Here is a 21,833-nt window from a genome sequence, read left to right on the forward strand (position 1 = left end):
TTTAAAAATGGTAGAAACATAAGTAATGCGCCTTTGTTTCATCTTATAAAAAAGACACAATATGGTTATTTTTTCAAAATATGTATATCTTTGTTTCCTATTATATATATATATATATATATATATATATATATATATATATATATATTGAATACTAAAGATATTTAACAATTATTGACTATCCAGTGCATCGCACTAGTTAACGACTAATTTGAATAATTAGTGAGTCATAAGTACATTATCTATCTAGATTTAGCCATGTGTTTGGGCCGGATTTAGATGAAAATGGTAATATAGCTTATGTGAATAATATAATTAGATTTCTAAAATTTTATTATATGATGCATATTAAATCTTAGGCAAAGAGTAATGGAGAATTTTATCATTTTAAGCACTATGTGATATGAGATGCTTACTAAATATTATATATTGCACACTTGCTCGTCAGGGTTCAGGTAGTTGGAGAAGTCATGCCAAATAACATGTTTCTTTAATCAACTTTAAAACATGGAGCTTTGTTGGATATACTTCTTGGCCCTCTAAACCACGACTCTTAATGTTTCCCCAATGAGACTCATGTGCTTGGATCATGATTCAAGAATAATATTACTTACCATGGGCTTTGATGAGATAATTTGCCATGAGTTTTGATGATGTCGTGGGACATGAGCCCAATTGATGAAGTAGAAGATCCGAGCCTCAAACCCATTATGTGATGTAGAGAAAATGTGGATCGAAAGTTTGCTTCAAGAAGTTGGGCCATGAGCATAATCATGTAGTTGAATAAATTATAGGCTCTTTTAAGCTTTAAAGGAGATTTACCTAAAAATTCATAACAATATTGACTTGTCGAGCTACCAATGAAAGTGTCATATGGCATGAAAATAGAGTTCTAGTAAAAAAATATATAAAAATTTTATTTTAGATTTCTTGATATTTTTTCATAATAAAATTTTAATTGGAGCAAGAATTTTATCATATTTCTTTCTTTTTTTGAAGTGATCTTTTTTTTTTGGTTGTTGTTGAGATAATGCCTGGGATGTAGTTTTAGATGGAATAAATGTTTTGGGGAAAGAGATTAATCGGGTCGATATTTGGAGCGGAGCCCTAACCGCCTTTAACATATATGCGAGGTGAAAAATAAAAGATTTTTTTTTTTATATTTTTTTTTGGTTGCGCAGTGTATCTCAAGCGCTTTCAATGGAGATTAATCTGTTCGTGGCTACGAAGGGTAGAAAGATCCTGTGAAATTTTTCAAAGTGAAGAAGACTGGCCAGTGAAAGACACCGCCGAACCCAGTACAAGCACTTTGAGACTGAGAGCTCTACCAACTCAGCCAACCCCCTGGGTTAAGGTGAAAAATAAAAGTTGTGTGCTTACTGAAACAGCATCGCATATATACCCAACGCGACAGCCTTTTGCACACCAATAGTCTACTGATTTCTCCAACTCCATTCTAAACCCACACGCCTCCTTTTACATTATCGTAGCTCCTCGTCTCTCTCTATCAATCTCTCTCTCTCTCTCTCTCTCTCTCAAAAACCCTAACACAACTCTTAGCGCCCACTTCACTATGGGTACGTTTTCAAATCTCTCTCCGTGACTCTCTCTGATTATTGTGTATCTAAACTTGTGTTTTTTAAGCTTTTATTCCCACATGCATTTTTCAAAACAATCTTTTACAGATCTTTGTGTTTATATGAGCTCTGATCTGAATTATCTTAACTTTTATCTGAATTTATCAATAAACTTTGCGAATTTTTATTTCCCAGTTTTTTTTTTTTTGTTTTTGTCTATCTTTTAGGGGATTAGATAAGAAAATCTATTTTTTTTTAAAATGGAATTGTTGTTAGTTATAAATTGAGCTTGGATTAGTGGAGATTATTGCTCTCGCAGGATGTGAATTTTGAGAAATTAATGGAATTTACTTGTTTAAAATTGTAGATATTGATGAGAAAAAAATGGTAGATATTGAGGAGGAGATCCGATCTTTACAGCTCGACTCGGGCGATGCTACTGAGATGATAGGTAAACTTGTTTTTCCAATAAATAATATGGATGGTCGAGTATTGTTCTCTGTTTGAATATATATATATATATATATATATATATTTTTTTATATATATATATATATTTTGTTTATGGTTTTATTGGAACTTAGCGGAAGATAACAATGAGGTTGTTAATGCTGAAGATGAAACTGCACAACATGAAGAACTTGAGAAAGTGGATAAGATGGAGGAAGGTTGGTAGTCTCATCAAAGTTTTGTATTGTAGTCTCATCAAAGATTATGATGTATGGTTCTCTTTTATTGCATGCGGTTTCTAGTTACGTTCACTTGTTATTCTAATTGGTAAACTGTTGAAAACAAAGATATTGAATTTCTGGGAATCTCATTAATACTCCAATTCAATTATGAAAATTCTTAGAGTAGTTGAATTGGCGTGGGAATATAATTGCAGTGTTGTATCCTACTTGAGCTTTTTAGACTTTAGTTTGTAATGGAGTGTTTGGGTATCTAATCAGAGTCGGATTATTTCATTTTGTTGACATGTTGATATAGTATATAAGCTTTAGTGGGCTTTGATACCAATTTGATGCAGGATCTTAACAAATTCAGCTCTAGATTAGGTTTCTTAATAAGTTTTTGAAGGTTTTTTTTGGATGGGGTTTGATGTTTAGGGAATTAGGGATGTTTGGCTACTAAATTTTTTTGAATTTTGAAGGAGTTTGATCATTGATGGATTTTTGGTGTGAAAACAATGAACTGGGGAAGAAAAGCAAGTGGTAAACCCTAGGCAATCACTTTCCAAAGCTATCACACTTAGGGAGGAGGTTATGTACGCTATTATGGCTTTTCATTAATATGTTTTATTTGTGAGAAGCACGAATGTGACCTTTGTTGCTTTTATCTCAAAGAATTTCAGAGCTTCAGACATCAAAGATTTGAGACCCATTAGTCTCATTGGGAGTGCGTACAAGATCCTAGCAAAAGTCCTCACTAATAGGTTAAAAGATGCGTTAGGGAAGCTTCTCTCCCAATCCAAAAATACATTTATCAAAGGTAGTTAAATTCTTGATTCAGTTTTGATTGCTAATGAGTGTATAGTAGATTGAAGGCTGGAATAACATGGGTGTTGTGCAAGGTCGATTGGGAAATATCTTATGACCACGTGAATTGGAATTTTCTATTGTACTTGCTGGAGCGGTTTGGTTTTAGTGAGAAGTGCAGAGCTTGGATCATGTCTTGTTATCAACTGTTCAGTTTTCGATTCTAATCAATGGAAGTTAGAGTGGGTTTTTTGGTAGCTTGAGGGGTTTGAGACAAGGTGATCCTTTGTCGCCTCTTTTATTTGTGATTGTGATGGAGGCTCTTAGTAAACTTCTAGATAAAGCTGTTGAGGGGCAGTATCTTCCATCTTTCTACAGATGATACACTAATATTTTGTGGTATTGATCCAGATGAGCTATTGCGTCTTAAGTGTATTTTACTTTGTTTTGAAGCTGTTTCAAGGTTAAAAATAAATTTGATTAAATTATAGCTTGTTCCTGTAGGGGTAGTTTAGGATATGGAAGAGTTGGCTTTTATTCTGGGATGTAAGGCTTCTTATATGCCTACGAAGTACTTGGAATTATTGTTAGGAGCTAAATTTAAGTCCACAGAAATTTGGAATCCTATTCTTGAGAAGATGGATAAGAGATTGGCGAGGTGAAAGAAGATATATTTGTGTAAGGGGGGTTGTCTCACTCTAATTAAAAGTACTCTATCCTGTTTGCCTACTTATTTTCTCTTTTTATTTCCAGCCCCTGCTGTTAGCATTGCTTGGCGAATTGAGAAACTTCAGAGGAATTTCTTTTGGGGTTGTATGGGTAATGACTTTAAATTTCATCTTGTAAATGGGAAACAGTTTGTGCTATTATCCAGTAGGATGGTTTGGGTGTAACAGATGTTGTATTGTTTAATAGAGCGTTTGTGGGAAGTGGCTGTGGTTTTTTGCCAGAGGAGAAGGCTATGTGGAGGAATTTAGTGGCGAGTAAATATGGGTGTGTTTGGGGCTGATGGCATTTGAAGAAAGTGCAGGAAAGATATGGTTTTAGTCTTTGGAAGTTTATTAGAATGGGTTGGGGGCAGTTTTCCAGATTTATTAGTTTTGAGGTTGGTAGTGGTACCAAGGTCACATTTTGGGATTGGTGGGGCGGTGATGGCGCTTTGAAGGATTTTTTTCCAACTCTTTACAGTACTGCTCTTATTAAGTCAGCAGCTGTGGTTGATTATCTATGTTGGAATATGGGGTCCATGCATGGGCATGTTACATTTTGTAATGGCTGTCCACGATTGGGAGTTGGCAATGCTAACTGAATTTAATGGAAATCTATTTGGAAGGTTAAAGTCCCTTTAAAAGTTTCCTTCTTTGTGGGGACTGCCATGGGGAGGAAAATTCTTACTCTAGAAAATCTTTTAAGGTGAGGGATTATTGTTGATTGAGTTCCTCTCTCTTATGGCCCATTTGGATTGAGGGGGAGTAGAGTAGATTTGACCCAAAATTAGCCTATTTTTAACCAACTCTACTCTACTTCCCTCCGCTTCCCCTCCTTCCCCCCTCAATCCAAACGGGCCCTTAGAGTTTCTTGACAAGTTTCTTGACTCTTGTACTTTGTATTGATTATTTGCCTCTCCGGTATGCATCTTGTGTACATGAAGCTGCCTTTTCTTTTATTAATATTTTTTTAATAAAAATTAATGATGTTGAGGACATTACATTTTTATAACCAGCAATGTTTACTTTTATGGGTCATTTGGTATAGTTGTTAATTGTGATTGTTATTGACTAATATATTTGATCTTGTTTGGGGAAAAACCAGTCCCTGGTTTGCTTTCCTATGGAAAGAAGTGAATTATTCACTCTGTAGTTGCTTGCTTTTATATGTTGATCACTTGTTCATTGATGCAAGCTGCCTTCATTTTTGCATTAGTGTTGTCTTGATATCTGTGATATGAGTTTAATATATAAAACGTCATCTGAGGAGCTTTTTTGCCTTGGGTGGTTTCAGATTCAAAGGAAGAGGTCCATAACCAGGCAGTAGAGGTTGAAAAGAAAGGTTCTGTGAAAGTATTTTTTGATTCTAATGTTTGTTTTCATTGGTTATAATTATTTGCAAATTTTAATTATTTTTTTTAGCCATGGGCTTTTGCTGTTTGTGTTCAATCCAATCCAGTTATCGTTTTATTGTGCTGACTTCTTGGCTTGGAATTATAGTGAAAGAGAAGGAAAACTCTGCCCTAGATGAAGAAGCAACTTTTGAGAAGGAATTACCGAAGAAGAGACACTTGAATGTTGTCTTCATTGGCCACGTGGGTACGTTGATCCGCTTTATGGCTTTTCTTAAAGATAACATGTTGGTGATATTATCTATTCTCTTTTTTGGATGTTTATCTCTGACTGGCTAATTGATGTTCCCATAGTTGACATGTGTGTTGTCTGCAGTAGAGATACACATTGTAGTTATCTGGATAAGTAATGATGATGGTTACTTTTTTTATTTTTTTATTTTTTAGGGTGGGGAGGGGGTGTTGCTTGTGTTAGGGTGGCTCTCAAACCCTGGCCAATCTTACGCTAAGGGAAGAAAAATTTTCTGTACACTTGTAGGATGTGAAACTATGTTTTGGCTGTATTTCCTTGAGTAGTTTGAGAATGGAAAAACAAAATGTGATGAAAATATGAGATTTTTTTTGGTGAGTAATATGAAATTTTATTAATACAGGGGAAGCACTATAATGAGAGATTCCTAAAGATTACAATTGAAGGTTCAAACTGTTCATGGAATCAACTAAATTATAAGACATCCCTCAATCATCGTGCACCATTAAAATAGAGAATGCTCAAAATAGACTTATGTTCAATTATAAATCTCTCCATTCCAGCAAAAGTTCGTTTCACTCCCTCCAAACTAACCGCATAATACAATTACGAGTTGTAGATCAGATGGAACTGTTATGATACCTTGCATGCATCCCTTTCTAGCAAGAGAATCGATCACCTTTGACAGCATTGTCCAATGTACCCAAAAATCTGACAAGACTAATGACCACAAATCGTCGGCAACTAGACAGTGAAGCGAAAGATGATCCATGGATTCGCCATGCATGCAACACTGGTGTACCAATCCATTTCCTTGGGAAATGCCTTTTATGAGCAACTCGCAAGCACTCATAATGCAATCAAACATTAAAGAAACCTAAAGCAAAATTTTGCTGGTATGGAAGAATTCAGGCATGCAGGGGACATGTAAGGAATGTCAAGGGGGATCTATAGGTTTCTTATGAAGTTAATATTTTGTTTTCTGGAAATCAAATGGGAGAAACTTAGTGCAGGATTGATTGTCAATTTAGAGCCTCCTTTGCTTGGTAGGGTGGTGAAAATTTGATTGAGCAGAGCTTGAGTAGGAGTAAACAGGAAGAATAATTCAGTGGAATGTAATTCTCTTAGAGAAGTGGTTCACTCTATATATATTATTCACATCAGCATTATATTTGTGAACGGCTACACACACCTGCTAAAACAAAGATAAATTCAGAGAATACATGAATACGAAAGAAATGAACTCCTGATTAATTCATGTATTCTCTGAATTAATCAGGAGTTCATTTCTTTCGTATTCATGTATTCTCTGAATTTATCTTTGTTTTAGCAGGTGTGTAGCCGTTCACAAACATAATGTTGATGTTAGTAATATATATAGAGAGCATATAGTGCGTTGGCAGTTGATGGTGTGAGATCATATGGTGGGGATCACTCCTTGTGTGGATAAAAGTGTAACTTTATTATGACTTAAAAATTTGTTTGATACAGTAATTAGATGCTGTGGCTGTTATATATATATATATAAAAGATGCTGTAGTTGTTACTCTCATTGTGTTCCCATAATTCGTTTGGTGTTTTGGACAATTGGTGACTGAAAGGGGAACTAGGGGAATTATTGGTATTGTGGCATCTTTTCTATAGATAAACCTTTTCTTTTGCATTTGTTAATTTTGTTCTAACAAAAATGCTAGGACCACAACTCCACTCACAACTCGCCACGTGGACAAGTTGTGGCAAAGTTATGTCAAAAGTTGTGGTCTTAGCATTACTCTTGTTCTACACTTTGTTGGGGAGAATTTTTTTTTTTTTAAGTCACTATGCTGGGGAGTTTATAAAAAAATGTGTAAACAAATGGATTGGGAAAATTTTAAAGGAATGAAGGGAAATTGTGTGTGTTTGGAAGTTTATAAAGGAAGGAATTTGATGCGGTGAGGAGAACTTAGATCTAGTAGAGGGGTTTAAGAAGAAATCTTCAGCAAATAAATAAGATTACAGCTAGGAGAAGAAAATAGTTTTGAAGTTGGAACAATCAAATATCAATTTCTTGGCTTAAAGAGCTCAGAAAGTATTCAAATATGGAATTTTATAGATTAAATAAGAAAAGATTGTACATTGGCTCAAAAGAGACTGTTTATAATATTCTTTAATAACCCTTGAATCCTAAAGTTTCATTTTATGTATAGCAATTGATTCTTAACCATCCAGCTTCATTAGAAGTCACATGTTAGTTACATGACCTTTGCTTCTTTTCTTGAATTACTTGATAGTTATATACTTTCCATGCATCTTAGTTTTGACTTTTTGCAGGTTGCTTAGTACACTGCCTGTGTACCCTTGGTTTCATTGTACTCTTCTATTTAAATTTAATGAAGCATTATTACTTTTCAAAAAAGAAAAAAAGAAGAAGTCACAAGTTAGTTAGAGCATCCACAGCAGTGGAGCTAAAAAATTAGCTTTTTAGCTTCACCAAAGATTACTTTATCTATTTTACCTATACATATCTACACATATGCTACAGCAGTGGATCTATTTTAGCTTTCAACACAATAAAATAATATAAACATCACAATAAAATAATATATATCCTACAATAAAATAATATATCCCACAACTCAAAAAACATTCATACAACCAACCACAACCACCTTTACCATCAGCCACAGTCACAACCACCACCACCACCACCACCACCAGTCCACAGCAGCAAAAAAAAAAAAAAAAACCAACCGAAATCTATAATCTTTTTCCTCAACCCAGACCAAACAAAATCACCAATTATAAACAAAATAAAAATCATCAATCATAGAGCTGGGCTTCGGTGAGGAGGACAATGTCGGCGTGGGTCTGATCGGCGGAAGAGAAGTGGATTGAGGCGGAGGTCTGATCGGCGGATTGGCGGTGAATCGGCGTTGGGTGAGCATTGAGAGTGAAGCTGATTGGCGTGGGTCTGATCGGCGGTGAGCTTGCGTGGAGCTGAATCGGCTTGGGTCTGATCGGCGGTGAGCTTGCGTGGAGCTGAATCGGCGTGGGTCTGATCGGCGGTGAGCTTGCGTGGAGCTGAATCGGCGTGGGTCTGATCGGCGGTGAGCTTGCGTGGAGCTGAATCGGCGTGGGTCTGATCGGCGGTGAGCTTGCGTGGGTCTCAGCTGATCGGCGTCGGCGTGGGTCTCAGCTGACGTTGAAGGCGGCGTCGGCGGCAGTGAGCTTCAGAGTGTGATTGTGAAATGGAAATGGAGAGGAGAGAGTGAAATGGAAATGGAGAGGAGAGAGTAGCTTCAGAGAGTGATCTATCATTTTTTAATCATGCCCGAATAAAAAATTATTTTTTTTTATAACTTTCAGCTACAGTGCTCATGTATTGATACATGAGCACTGTAGCGCAAAGCTAAAATTTTTTAGCTTTGCCTCCACTGCTGCAGGTGGGTTTTTGGGGTTTGAGTGGAGCTAAAATAGCAATATAGCTATTTAGCTCTACTGCTGTGGATGCTCTTACTTGACCTTTTAAAATGCTAAATACATATTGATAAATTGAACATAACATTGAGAAATAAAAGACTAGTCTTATTAATTATTAAACTTTTGGGCCTTCTTAGTTTTTTTCCTAGATGCTCTTGAATAATAATGTAAAGGAAAGATATATATATATATATATATATATATATATATATATATATATATATATATATTGTATTAGCAAACTCTACAGCTTTTATTATTATTATTATTATAATTTTTACAGATAAAATAAATATTTCACCCCCATTACATGAAAAGAACGAGTTTTCCTCCCACTTTTTAGAGGAATGCTTTGGAAGGACTAGACTGGAATGTTTATTCCCTCAAAGTCATTAAAGATAAAAATCCCATAAGATCCATTTCATTCCATTACTTTCCCCTCTCCCAAACAAGTTGATAGAGTATATGGATGTGGTTCATCCATTCTTATTTTATGCTTTATAGATTTTTTTTATAAGCAAGAATAATTTTATTAGAATAAACTAATTCCTGCAGAGAGTGCAGGCAGTAGCCAAAGAATTTAAAAAATATAGCAAATTATGTACAAAAAGACACAGACTCTATAAACAATGGAATGCAATCTCTAGGTGGAAACCCCAAGCACAAGACCACTCAAACAAAATGCTTATGCTTCATAGATTTATAATTATGTTTTCTGTCTTAATTGCAGATGCTGGTAAGTCCACTACTGGAGGCCAGATACTTTTCCTCAGTGGTCAGGTAGATGATCGGACAATTCAAAAATATGAAAAAGAAGCAAAGGACAAAAGTAGAGAAAGCTGGTGAGATCATGCTTCACTTCTTAGCTAGTGTTAATCAAGGTTTGATGATGTGTGTCAGAAGATTCAAGGAAGAAGAGTCTGTAATTATTTTCCTATAATTTTTATGTATATTGGAGGTTTAGTGTCCCAAATTAATTGGTCTCACACATCTATCAAATTGAAAGATCGATGTTTATTTTAAGCAGTTTACTATACACTGACAACTGTCTACTGAACTTCTGGTCTAAATTCTTGTTTCATATTTTCTTTATTAATAAGAAGCATAGCTTTAGGGGAAAAATGAGAACCCTAGATGAGATTATCTTACAAGATGTCAACACTATTTTACTGTTTTTTACCCTAAAATGAGATAGTGTAATCTTGTACTGATATCTATTTTGGATATTGTTTTTACTGGAAATATTGTAGAACATTGGGTCCTTAAGGAATGCTTCTGCAAGAAATGATTTGATTTATGCAATTATGCTAAAGGTGCTATAAGGATAGAGAGTTTAATTTAGAATTACTTGCGATGATCAGTAAGCAGAAGGCACACCTTTTAAAGGAGTACATGGCCTCAGAGCATAACAGGAAAGGATTATGATCTGATTATCATTGGGATTCAGCACTTGTTGTAGTTATTTAAGTCCCTAATAAAGGGTGGGGATAGGACCTTGATGTCCAAGAAAAGGATCATATTTATAAGTTAACACATAAGTTGTTGGGCCAATGAGCTCTAGGTCAAATGGCATCTCTTTCCTTTATGGAGCAAGGTGCAGGGTAATATTTTAGGTCCAAGACCTATTGGGTGCATTTGTAACTTTCAAGCCAATGCGCCTTAAGCTCAAATGACATCTCCTCCCCAATTAGTAAGGGTGGAGGGTAAGATCATGGGTTCAAAAACCACTTGGTGCAGGTATGAACACATTGTACATAATTGTACTTTTCTATTCAATAAAACTTCTATTACCTATCCAAAAAAAAAAAACCCACTGGGTGCAGGTGTGAACTTACCAATAAAAATGTATTCTACATCCTTTTTGTGATTGATCAAGAAAAAAGTGGCTTATTGGTACAAGACAGTGGGAATCTAGAAACTTGGGGATTTAAAAGGATACAGTGTCCTTTTGCTTTCTTTGTGTAAACAGCAATAAATTTTTTTTTTGTGCCTATTTTAATTTACAAAATAAAAGTTTTAGCTAGTAACTTTTGTTGAAAAAATTACCCAATAACTTCCACATTCTTAATTATTCCGTTTTCAGCTTTTTTTTTTTCTCATTTTGATGGTAACTTATTCTTGAATATGAATGATGAATTTCACTAGCAATTGATAGTAATTTAATTATGTGCATATGTTTTTTGGCATCTTTGTATGCTCAATTGTGTGGCTTATATGTTCTTTAGTCATATTATTCCTTGCCCCTTTTCCCCTTGACATCCTTCCTGCTTTTTCTTCTTGATGGATGAATATCTACAAAGCCTGTTGTTAAATGATCCTTTCAGTTGAAATTGCATCAAAATTTATCGTGAAAATCCAGGGCATGGCTTAAATTCTCTGTTAATTCTTTCTCCTTAGCTGACTACAACTGTTGTTATTGTCCTAGGTATATGGCTTATATTATGGACACTAATGAAGAGGAGAGAGTCAAGGTATGATTCAAATAATATAATGATAAAATTGGCTTAACTTGACAGGCTATATCCTCTTTTCTATTCATGAAACTTTTCTAATCATAGATATTATTTCTTAATAAGTAATGAGAATATTATTAGAAAGAGGAGTTCTAGCTCAAATGGTAGTTTTTGCTCCATAAGAATGTGATGGGGGGTTATGTCGTGGGTTCAAAACGCATTGGGTGCTCATGTAACTTACCAATAAAAAGGAAGAATGTATTTTTTAGACTGAGGAGAAACTGTTACGTTCAGAGATGTTTAGAACCTGCTATTTGGACCCACATGTATGTACCCTAGATTTTTTTTGATTGATAAGTTATGCACTTGATGGGTCTTGAGCTTTTAACCCCCAACTTGTTTTTTTTTTTTTTTTTTTTAATTTAATAAATTTTTATAATGCTGATTGCAGGGTAAGACTGTTGAAGTTGGAAGAGCACATTTTGAAACAGAGATGACAAGATTTACAATTTTAGATGCACCGGTGAGTGAACTTTAGTGTCCTCAGTACTGTTTCCAAACAGACTCTGTTTGTTGCCTTCCATGTTGTTTAAATCATGTGTCCACTAGAATAACTAAATACTGTGTGATGCGAGTATAAGTGTTAGATATGGTGTCTCATATTTTAATTGAGATGTAACGCTCGTCTCTAGTTTAGGGTCCTGATGGGCAGATTGTAGCTCATGAGGCCCAAGGCGGATAATTTATTTTTTGTTTTCCTGGTACAAATTATAGGTTTGCGGGTGCGGGGATTCAACCCCCATTGTTGGGGATGACAACGGGGTGGGTTGGGGTTGGATCAGGGGTGTCCCATTTACCTTGTCCACTCTTTGGGCACTTACTGTATTTTTTGCTATTCATATACGAAATTATATGAATAATCATAAAAGATTGCATTTGACTATCTGGTTAAAATATTTTGCTTATAGTGGTCTAGTAGATTGACAAAGAATTGTTCTGGTCTATATATATTTTTGTTGCAATTCCTGTTTTTGATATCCTTATTTTCCCTTTTATTTTAAATACAACTTTCAAATTTTGGCTTCTTGGGGAAAAATGATTTATTTGTTATTATTCAGGGTCACAAAAGTTATGTCCCAAATATGATCAGTGGTGCATCTCAAGCTGATGTTGGCGTTTTGGTGAGTGCCGTTATAAATTTCCTGCTTGAGACAAAGTGATCTGCATTTTTAACATTTTGTTATTCTCTGCTTCAATATTTGATGTGTCTTGCATTTGGATATTTCTCTCTCTCTCTCTCTCTCTCTCTCTCTCTCTATTTAGGTAATTTCTGCTCGAAAGGGGGAGTTTGAAACTGGATATGAGAGAGGTGGACAGACTCGTGAACATGTTCAGCTTGCTAAAACCTTGGGTGTGTCAAAGCTGCTTGTTGTTGTAAATAAAATGGATGATCCTACAGTCAATTGGTCAAAAGAAAGGTGCTTTTCCTCTGTATAAATTTGTATTTTGTGCTTGTCTAGGCTAGTGTTTTTCAGTAGTTTCTTCATGTTGCATGTCTCCCAGGTACGATGAAATTGAGTCCAAGATGACACCATTTCTAAAGGCGTCAGGATACAATGTGAAGAAAGGTATTGGAAGATTGTCTTCTTCTTCTTTTTCTTTTTTTTTTTTTTTTTTTCCCTTTTGGCTTTTGCAAATCTTGTTAGTATTTTACATTTTTTGTTAGCTTCTAGACATGTTTGTATGAATTTTTGAATGGTATTAAAATCTATTGATAGAGATGTTTTCCTGGAATGCAATGATTTGGATTGTTAGAGATGTCTTCTGGTATTCTTGTAAGTGGTGATAGTCTAATGTTTTTATGGAACCCATTTTTGATGGTATATTGTCTGCATTGGTTGGTAATGGGATGTCATCAGATTGTAATAGCCTTTTCTATTATTACCATTTTTCTTTCATACCCACAATTAGATTTTGTGGAAGACTCTACTAGGTTTTGTCAATGTAAAAATGTTCCGAATGAGGAACTGGGGTGAGCCCAGAATATGATGGCTTGACTCCACCTTGATTCTTTTTGATACTGTATGCCTTTGGCAGATGGTGTGGTTTTTGGCTTTTCCTTGAAAGGTGGCTCTGTAATGGCCTATGTACTTTTGATGAGTGGAAATTTTTGGGACCTTATAAAGTTTATGATTAGGTATTAGTTTAGAGATATCTTGGCCATCAATCCAAGAAAGTATACATTTTTTTTTTGAGGGTTCAAAAGCTGGGCTTCATTGGGAGAATAATTAGGCCTCATTAGTGGCACATCCCAGGAGAGTCTTACTGATGTCTTGAATGAATTTGAACTCTAAGATGTGCCTGAAGCTGGTGGGCGTGAAGTTTAAAATGCTGGAAGAGCTCTTATTTGATGATTAATATTGTAAATTCTTTAGGATTGGCTAGAGGTATGAGTGATTGTAGGAATTTTGTGCCAAATTTTTTGATGCTCACATCCAAATATAGAGCATTCCATTTTAAAATTCAACTCAGCTGAGCCATGTAGGTCAACTATTGATTTAAAATTATGTATCTCTAAATTAACTTCAACCATATTTTTAAAGCAGTTTTCTGAATCTGCCAACCTGAATTCAACCAAATTGCTTCTGTTAATTGATCTTTGCTTGATGAGTTAAATCATTGAGCATGTTTTTAATGATGGGGCTGTTGTGATTTCGAGTATTAGTTTATTGTTTTTTTAATGTATGTGGTAGCCCTCATTATAAATGGGTTTGGGACATTTGCACAGTTTTGAACCAAACCTCTCCTCAGGCCATTCTAATTTTTAAGGTAAAAGATTAGTGTGATGCTTTTAAGCAAGATGAGCCTATGTACATAGCTTGTCTGTGTGGTACCTTAATTGATATTATATTGTCTTACAGGTACGCCGTAACAAAAAATGGATGTTATGAATTGATCATCGTGTTGAAAATTCTATCATAAATGTAATTTGAATTTCTTCTTTGCAGCAATAAAATTATTTGTAGATTTTGAATATGTGATGGTTTGGTTGCATGGGGATATGGGAATCTTACCAGTTGCACTAATTTTTTTTACTTGCAGATGTCCAGTTCCTGCCTATATCTGGTCTGATTGGTACAAACATGAAAACAAGAGTGGATAAAAGTGTTTGTTCTTGGTGGGGTGGTCCCTGCCTTTTTGAAGCACTGGATGCTACTGAAATTCCTCAACGAGATCCCAAAGGTCCATTTAGGTGCGATTCAGTTTTTAGATTTCACTATTTTTTAACCAAACTTGTAGTCTGCTCACTCTCAGCTTAATTACTTCTTCCATTTTCACCCCCGCCCTTTCTGCAGTCTTAGTGGAAACCATTCTTTTGCTTTACAAGTCTGATTTGTTGTTCATGTTTTAACTCATTTTTTATTTTATTTTTCTGTCACCAATGAAATGTACAATTAAAGTGTACATTGTGTATTGGATTAGGATATGCTTTTATTTAGTCAATTTCATGCCAGTTATTGTTGTTATTATTGTCATTAAATTTTTTTATTTGGTAGAGCTACATCATATCTTAAGGCACCTGGAAATTTCAGATTATGTTTATTTTCAACAGTTATTATTTTTCTTGTTCATTGAAAGGAACGCAAAAAAGGGCTTAGCCCTTGCACATGATGGTATATATGAGATACGTGAGAGGCAAAGGAAAACTGACGAAAATTCTAGCGTTATAAATGTCACAGAACTTATTTGATAGGTTATTTTTATTGGTAAGTTACCCATGTACCCAATGGGTTTTGAATTCATGACCTCACCCTCCACCTAGCACTTGCAAGGGGGAAGGAGGTGCCGGTTGAGCTTGAGCTCATTCGTGCAAATGTCTCTGAACTTTAAGAAATACATGATCTAGTCCCCAAACTGCCTCATCCAATCCTACATTGACCTAATAATTTTATTTATTTATTTTAAAATCTTAATTTGTAGAAGTTGGTTCCTTCCCCTCCAAATATTCCACAAGGAAATTAATATGTCATTCCAAACAATGCTACACTGTCAATTGAGTAAGCCTCTCTAGCACACCTCTAAACAATACTATATCAATTAGTTAATACTCTAATGTGTTTTACACTTGTTTGATTACAATGTAATCTAGTTTCTCACCCAATTATTTTCATATATAAATGATTTTCTGGATTCCAATTCTGTTACTTGTTCTTATGAAAATGTTTGTTGTTTAACAAATTTGATTCCTGATTGCTTTTATCTTGGATATATGGTTAAGAAGAATTATTGACTGATCTTATTTATTAAAATTTCATACGTGTAGGATGCCTATTATAGACAAATTCAAGGACATGGGAACTGTTGTCATGGGCAAAGTAGAATCTGGTAGTGTGCGTGAGGGTGATTCCATGGTGGTCATGCCAAATAAGGTGTCATTCTGAACCCTTTTTTTTAAAAACATAGATGAACTTCACACTTTCTAAATGTTGATTGAGGAGTTTATATATTATCTGCAGGCTCATGTTAAAGTTCTTGCCGTATTCTGTGATGAAGATAAGGTTAAACGTGCAGGGCCAGGTGAAAATGTACGAGTTAGACTATCTGGGGTTGAAGAGGAGGACATATTGTCTGGCTTTGTTTTGTCAAGCATTTGTAAGTTTTATTTACTGGCTGTACACAATCTTCTATGTAGTTTTTAAAAGGGTTATTTGAAAAAAAAGTTTTTTTAAGGTTTTTTTTAATAGATTCTTTAAACATCATCATACTGTAATTTTCTCATACCATAGTTTTGCTGAAGGAGAAAGCATCAAAGCACTCACTAATGATACTCACCAACTAAAGAAATACACCCAAGGAATATAGTGCTAGGGATTGAAATGCTCACCTACTCTAACAAATCTGCTAAAGAGATACAGTGCAAGGAACTGGCCACCTGTTAGAATCCACCAAAGGATAAGAGTAAAAACAAGAAATCTATCTTCTGAAGAAGCCAAAGACTGATGTAATTTGCAGTAATACTTCTAGCTCATTGGTACAACACTAAAGACTTATATAAGACCAACTTGGAACAACCATCCAAGTATAAAAAATACATTATGGTAACAACTAGCAGTGTCAATACAAATATTAATGAAATATTAAGACTTGCATCCAACAAGACTCATTAACCATATTCAGGAACTAGGAAAGAACCCTGAAAATCATATACACAAGACTAAGACTTGAAATAAAAAAAAGAAACTAGAGAAGCCCTTTTGATGCGTTGGAAACTTAACAGTTAGAGCCTTCCCATGATGCATGGCTTGCATGCTAATCCTTTATCTGGAAATACCATTTTTATTTTGCAAACGCCTCATATCAGAAAACTAGTGCCATTCCCTAAGTTAATTATTTGGACACAAAAATAAATGATTGTACCTAGTTCTTGAGGCTCCGCTTTTTCTGGTTTTGGCATCGGTTGTTGTTAGCTTTACCTTCAATTTTTAGAAAGGCTGATACTCAGACTCGAGCCCGAAATATATGTTACAATTATACCAAAATTTTGGGATGCCCTTGGGACACACTGGTGTCATTTTCATAGGCAAGCTAGTCCTTGACTTATAAAAGAAATCGTTACCGTAGTTGATCTCATGGTGTTTGTTCTAATAATTATTTTCCCTTTTTTTAAAAAAAAATTTTATATAAGACACCATTTGAATGTTACAAGAAAAATTGCATTAATATATTATATTTCAGATTTTAATCTAGTGCGCTAGTTTGTAGTTTTTAATTCTAAATCAGAAGCAGGTTATATATACATATATATCCTTACCAAATAACAGATTCTGATTTACTTCTTCCCCCATCCCATCCCAATTTTTTATATTTCTTTGTGGGGGAGGGGAGGGAAGAGGGTGTTCTGTTGCTGTATGAGGTTTTAAATTTTCTTTTCTTCATGCAGCAAGACCAATACCTTCTGTTTCTGAGTTTGAAGCCCAGTTGCAGATCCTTGAGTTGGTGGACAATGTATTCGATAAACTCCAATTTTCTATCTCTTGGTTTGGCTTTTCTGTAATCTGCATTTTCTTCTTTCATTATGTAATATTTGAAGTACTGTGAATGTTGCTATTGTCTAGGCAATTTTTACTGCTGGCTATAAGGCTGTCTTGCACATTCATGCTGTTGTTGAAGAATGTGAGATTGTAGAGTTGTTACAGCAAATTGATCCAAAGACAAAGAAACCTATGAAAAGGAAAGTTCTCTTTGTGAAAAATGGTGCCATTGTTTTATGCCGTGTTCAGGTTGGCTTTGTTGCTTTACTAGTAATAAACTTCATACAACATTTTCTGTTTGAAAAATTTGAAACTATCATTAATGTTGAAAATAAATCTCAAATAGAAATTTGGCAACCTTCTTCTACAAGCTTGTGTAAATTTCATAAATGTTGAAAATAATTTTCAAGTAGAGATTTGTGGCTATCTATTAGAATTATGGACACTCATCCCCTCTATACCCCTTTCAGATCTATAGTTTTCACTAAAAAATTCTTGATTGAAATTCGTTGGCATTTTTTTAAAATTGATCCTGTTGTTGATTCTCAGGTGAATAACTTGATATGCATTGAGAAGTTCTCAGATTTTCCTCAACTTGGAAGGTTTACTCTTCGTACTGAAGGTAATAAAATGATATTGCCCTTGTATTGTTGAGCATTGATGTTATAGTATATGTTCTCACATTTATTCCCTTTTCTCCAGGGAAAACAGTTGCAGTGGGAAAAGTCACTGGTCTTAATTTTTCAAGTGCGTGAACAATTTTTAGCATAAGAGGTGAGGAACTTCTAAGTGCTTCTTGCCTCATCCTTCCGTCATATGCATTGTTGGTGTTCTCTCTGTCCTCATTCATCAGATTTGGTGAACTGAGAATTTAGTGTTTTTTTAGCGAGTGAATAATACATTTGCTAATGAGTGAAAAGGGAGTGTTTTTTTTTATATTAGTAATAAGAATCGTATTAATCATGAAGAAAAAGCGAATACAGCAAATACACGGTGTTCATGATGGTGAACACAAGAAACAACAACAAAAAACAACAATGATACAAAAAAAAAAACTTAAGGGGCAATTCTAAGAGAAGTAAGAAACACCAAGATAGATGAACAATTTGAAGAATCCCAGCACCTAGCCCAATCAAAAAGAGTACTCTGGCATAAGGCTTGTAACTGAACAAGCAATTTCTCTTTAGCCTCAAAGGAGCGCCAATTTCATTCCATCTAAACAACCCATATCAAATAGCTAAGAACCATATTCCATATGTCCAAAGAAAATTTCCCCTGCCAATTATTCCAACAAAACACCAAACTCTCCCTTGAACTTGGCATGACCCATTGGATCCCGAAAACTTGTAACATTTGCACCCACAAAGAGTGAGCTACATGACAGTGTAGGAGAAGACGATCCACAGATTCCTCATTACAATAGCACATACAACACTGATTCATCAGAAGGAGACCCCGGAGCATCAAATTATCTAAGGTATGTATCCGACCATGAGCTGTTGTTCACATGAAGAAAGCCCCCCTCTTAGAAATCTTGACTTTCCAAATACCCTTCCAAGGGAAGCTAGGGATAGAAGTACCCCTGATCTTATTGTAAAAGGACCGAATATCGAACTTATCACTCCCATTAAGACACCAATGGGGACTATCACACCCAATGCCGCTTGGAATTCGAGATTGAATGAAATCAAGGAAAGAGATGGTAGCTTCTAATTTCCCCTCATGAAAATCCCTATAAAATCTCAAGTTCCAATATCTATCATTTCCACCCTCCTGATGACACAATACATCAGCAATGCAAACTTCCTTGTCATTTGAATTGAACACGCATATAAGTGAGGATATAGAGCATTTTAAGTGAGGTATCCTCAATCCACCTATCATGTCAAAAAAAGAATGTGAGAGCCATCACCCACCACTAGAGCCAAATGTTTGGAGAACCTCTCCCAACCGTCATTAATACCACGCCAAAGACCACGCCCGTTGGCCCTTCTACAAACTTTAGCATTCCACCCCCCTTGATCCACTCTATATTTGGTGGCAATAACCCTCTGCCAGAGATGAGTTCCTTCTTGGCCAAACCTCTATAACCATTTCCCTAATAAGGCTTGATTGAAGTGAACTAACTTCCTAATCCCCAAACCGCCCATCTCTAATGGTGAACACACCTTCTCCCAAGTCACCAAAGATTGTTTGAAACACTCCTTTGAAGACCCTATAAAAAATTTCTCTGAATACACTCCAATCTATCAGCCACAGCTATAGGGATGGTAAATAAGGATAGGTAGTATGTAGGAAGGCTAGAAAGGGTGCTCTTCGAAAGAGTAAGTCTACTACCCTTAGACAAATACAGGCGCTTCCAACCAAATACAGACGCTTCCAACCAAATAGTTTTTTCTCCATCTTCTCCAAAATAGGATTCCAAATGGGTGCTGTCTTATACGGAGTACCCAAATATTTCATAGGCAGGCTACCCACCCTACACCGGAGAATGTTAGCCAAAGCACCTATATTACCAACCTCCCCAACCGGGACAATCTCACTCTTCCCCCACATTTACTTTCAAACCAGTAAAAGCTTGGAAGCAAGACAAAGCCAGCCTAATGGACAACAACTCTTCTATAGAAGCATCACAAAACAAAATGGTATCATTTGCAAACAGCAAATGTGATATGCATACCCCAATAGAGTTAACTAGTCCCACATGAAAACCATGAAGCAGACCACTATCCTCAGTTTTCTTCAGAATCCGACTTAATACTTCCATAATCAAAAGGAAAAGAAGAGGGGGACAAAGGATCACCTTGTCTCAAACCAAGAGAATTTCCAAAAAAACCAGCTGAGGATCCATTCTCAAGTTAAAGGATCTTGACTTCCTCCTAAGGATTTTCTGGCATCTAATTGCTTAATAATTGAAGGTTTAACTGGTTGAGATCAAAATATTACAAATAAAAGTTTGAACTTTGTTGTTTCTGAATAGATTTGAATTTTTAAAATGGTGCAATGTCTAGTTGAAATTTGGAATCTGGCATTGACCCTGTAATTTTATTTGGTATTAATTTAATCTCATTTTACCTGCTTTTTTTCCCATTACTTACCTCTATTGCCATGCCCTTCTACCAACACTGAACATACCACAATCAATCTGTTAACATTGTTCTTTTATTTGCTGCCTGTTCGTTGCGATAGTTTCACTTGTAATTTCTCTAATCTCAGTTTACTTGCTTCTGATCCCTTGCTCTCCATGCTCTCCATTGCTTGGCACTTGTTCTCCAATTCAACATGCTAATCTACTTATATTATTCTTCTCTCTGCTGCATGTTCACGACCACATGTACTATTAGCAATTATTGTATTTCTTTTAGTCTAGCTTGTTCAGTAGGATATAATTAATTTTTTTATGTTTAATCTCTCTCTGCACTGATTTTATGAACGTTAGGGAAATTCTTTCCACAGGCTTGTATCACATAAATTAAGGGACTCCTAATCACTATCCCTTGTACCATCAAATCACTTTGGACGTGGTTTATATACTGAAAGCTTCATTGCATTTCCAAAATGGTTTTTGTGAGTGTTGGTTTTTCCCCTTGCGTTGCAAGTTTTCTGATATCAATGCGATTGTTCTTTGACAGGCAAGCAGAGTCAGTTGGACTTCAATGTTACATTTCATGGCAGCATGACAGGTCTGACTTAGTGCAGCATTACATGCAACTCATTGATAGCTATCGATTCTGATGTCGTCTGCCTTATATAGAGTAGTAGTTTTATGAAGAGTTAATTTTTGTTGCTATGCCCGTTCGTTCGGATGGGGGCTTTACCGGGCATTGTTGCTTTGGGCATTTTATGGGTGTACCTTCTGATATTTCACCCATTGCCATCTTTTAACTTAAATATAGTTATGATTAATAGTTTTGAATCGGTCTTATCTGATTATTGTTTGGTAAAGTTGGTCTGTCTTGTTTTGATACCCTTAAGGGCCCATCTGAATTGATTATCAGTTTCTATTTTGATTTTGATGTTCAATTATGCATCTATTTTGATTTTGATTTTGATGTTCAATTATGCATTAAGCTGATTTCTGGTGCACATTTCTTCAATGGAAAAAATCTTCATGTTATGCCTTAGAACCTAATTATTGACCATGAATGATTTGTTGAGCAATGAAAGCAATGTTCTCCCAAGTATCTTCCACAACAACAGTTCCAAGAATCTTTTTACTTTCTTTTAACAAATTAACTATTTGTTAAACAAGACAGCCTATCTACGTGGAGCAAATGCACTTAAGCTTAGGCAGTGACACCATGTTGATTTAACTTAAACGATTGTCATGCTCTCATTGGATCAAAAAGCGTTGGCTAATAAATGCATTCCTTCTTAATTGCTGACTGAAGTACTACATAAATAAATAAGAGAAATGTAGGAGTTCATCAGTTCCTTTTTGGCTTGAAAACTATCATTTGAACCGCCTAGCTTAGAAGTGTCTCAACCTCATCAAAATTTAAGGTACTTGGAAAGCTATTGGTTGAAA

At 35.4% G+C, this 21,833-nt stretch overlaps 1 protein-coding gene across 3 annotated transcripts; it reads left to right on the forward strand.

Annotated features, from left to right (window-relative positions):
* The first annotated feature begins 1,354 nt into the window (after window positions 1-1,354).
* Window positions 1,355-21,336, forward strand: LOC142632240 (uncharacterized). Of its 3 annotated transcripts, none has more exons than XM_075806665.1 (19): window positions 1,355-1,577; window positions 1,945-2,028; window positions 2,195-2,245; window positions 5,054-5,101; window positions 5,260-5,358; window positions 9,551-9,662; window positions 11,246-11,291; window positions 11,725-11,796; window positions 12,392-12,454; window positions 12,597-12,751; window positions 12,837-12,901; window positions 14,376-14,526; window positions 15,598-15,703; window positions 15,791-15,926; window positions 17,215-17,279; window positions 17,390-17,554; window positions 17,855-17,927; window positions 18,008-18,079; window positions 20,938-21,336. In XM_075806665.1, exons 1-18 carry the CDS (start codon window positions 1,574-1,576, stop codon window positions 18,058-18,060), a joined length of 1,548 nt encoding a protein of 515 aa, XP_075662780.1. In that variant the 5' UTR covers window positions 1,355-1,573; the 3' UTR covers window positions 18,061-18,079; window positions 20,938-21,336. The 3 variants fall into 3 exon arrangements, with proteins under 3 accessions (XP_075662780.1, XP_075662779.1, XP_075662781.1); XM_075806664.1 differs by having other exon boundaries at window positions 1,373-1,577; window positions 2,162-2,245; XM_075806666.1 differs by lacking the exon at window positions 2,195-2,245 and having other exon boundaries at window positions 1,373-1,577.
* The last annotated feature ends 497 nt before the right edge of the window (window positions 21,337-21,833 follow it).

Source organism: Castanea sativa, chromosome 4 (genome assembly GCF_040712315.1).
Source record: "Castanea sativa cultivar Marrone di Chiusa Pesio chromosome 4, ASM4071231v1".
Classification (NCBI taxonomy): Eukaryota; Viridiplantae; Streptophyta; class Magnoliopsida; order Fagales; family Fagaceae; genus Castanea; species Castanea sativa.

Excerpts from the sequence above, each read along its gene's own strand:
- LOC142632240 (XM_075806664.1), top strand. Across the intron at positions 12,752-12,836 it reads GTCAATTGGTCAAAAGAAAG|GTACGATGAAATTGAGTCCA; the intron begins GTGCTTTTCCTC and ends CATGTCTCCCAG. Across the intron at positions 12,902-14,375 it reads AGGATACAATGTGAAGAAAG|ATGTCCAGTTCCTGCCTATA; the intron begins GTATTGGAAGAT and ends TTTTACTTGCAG.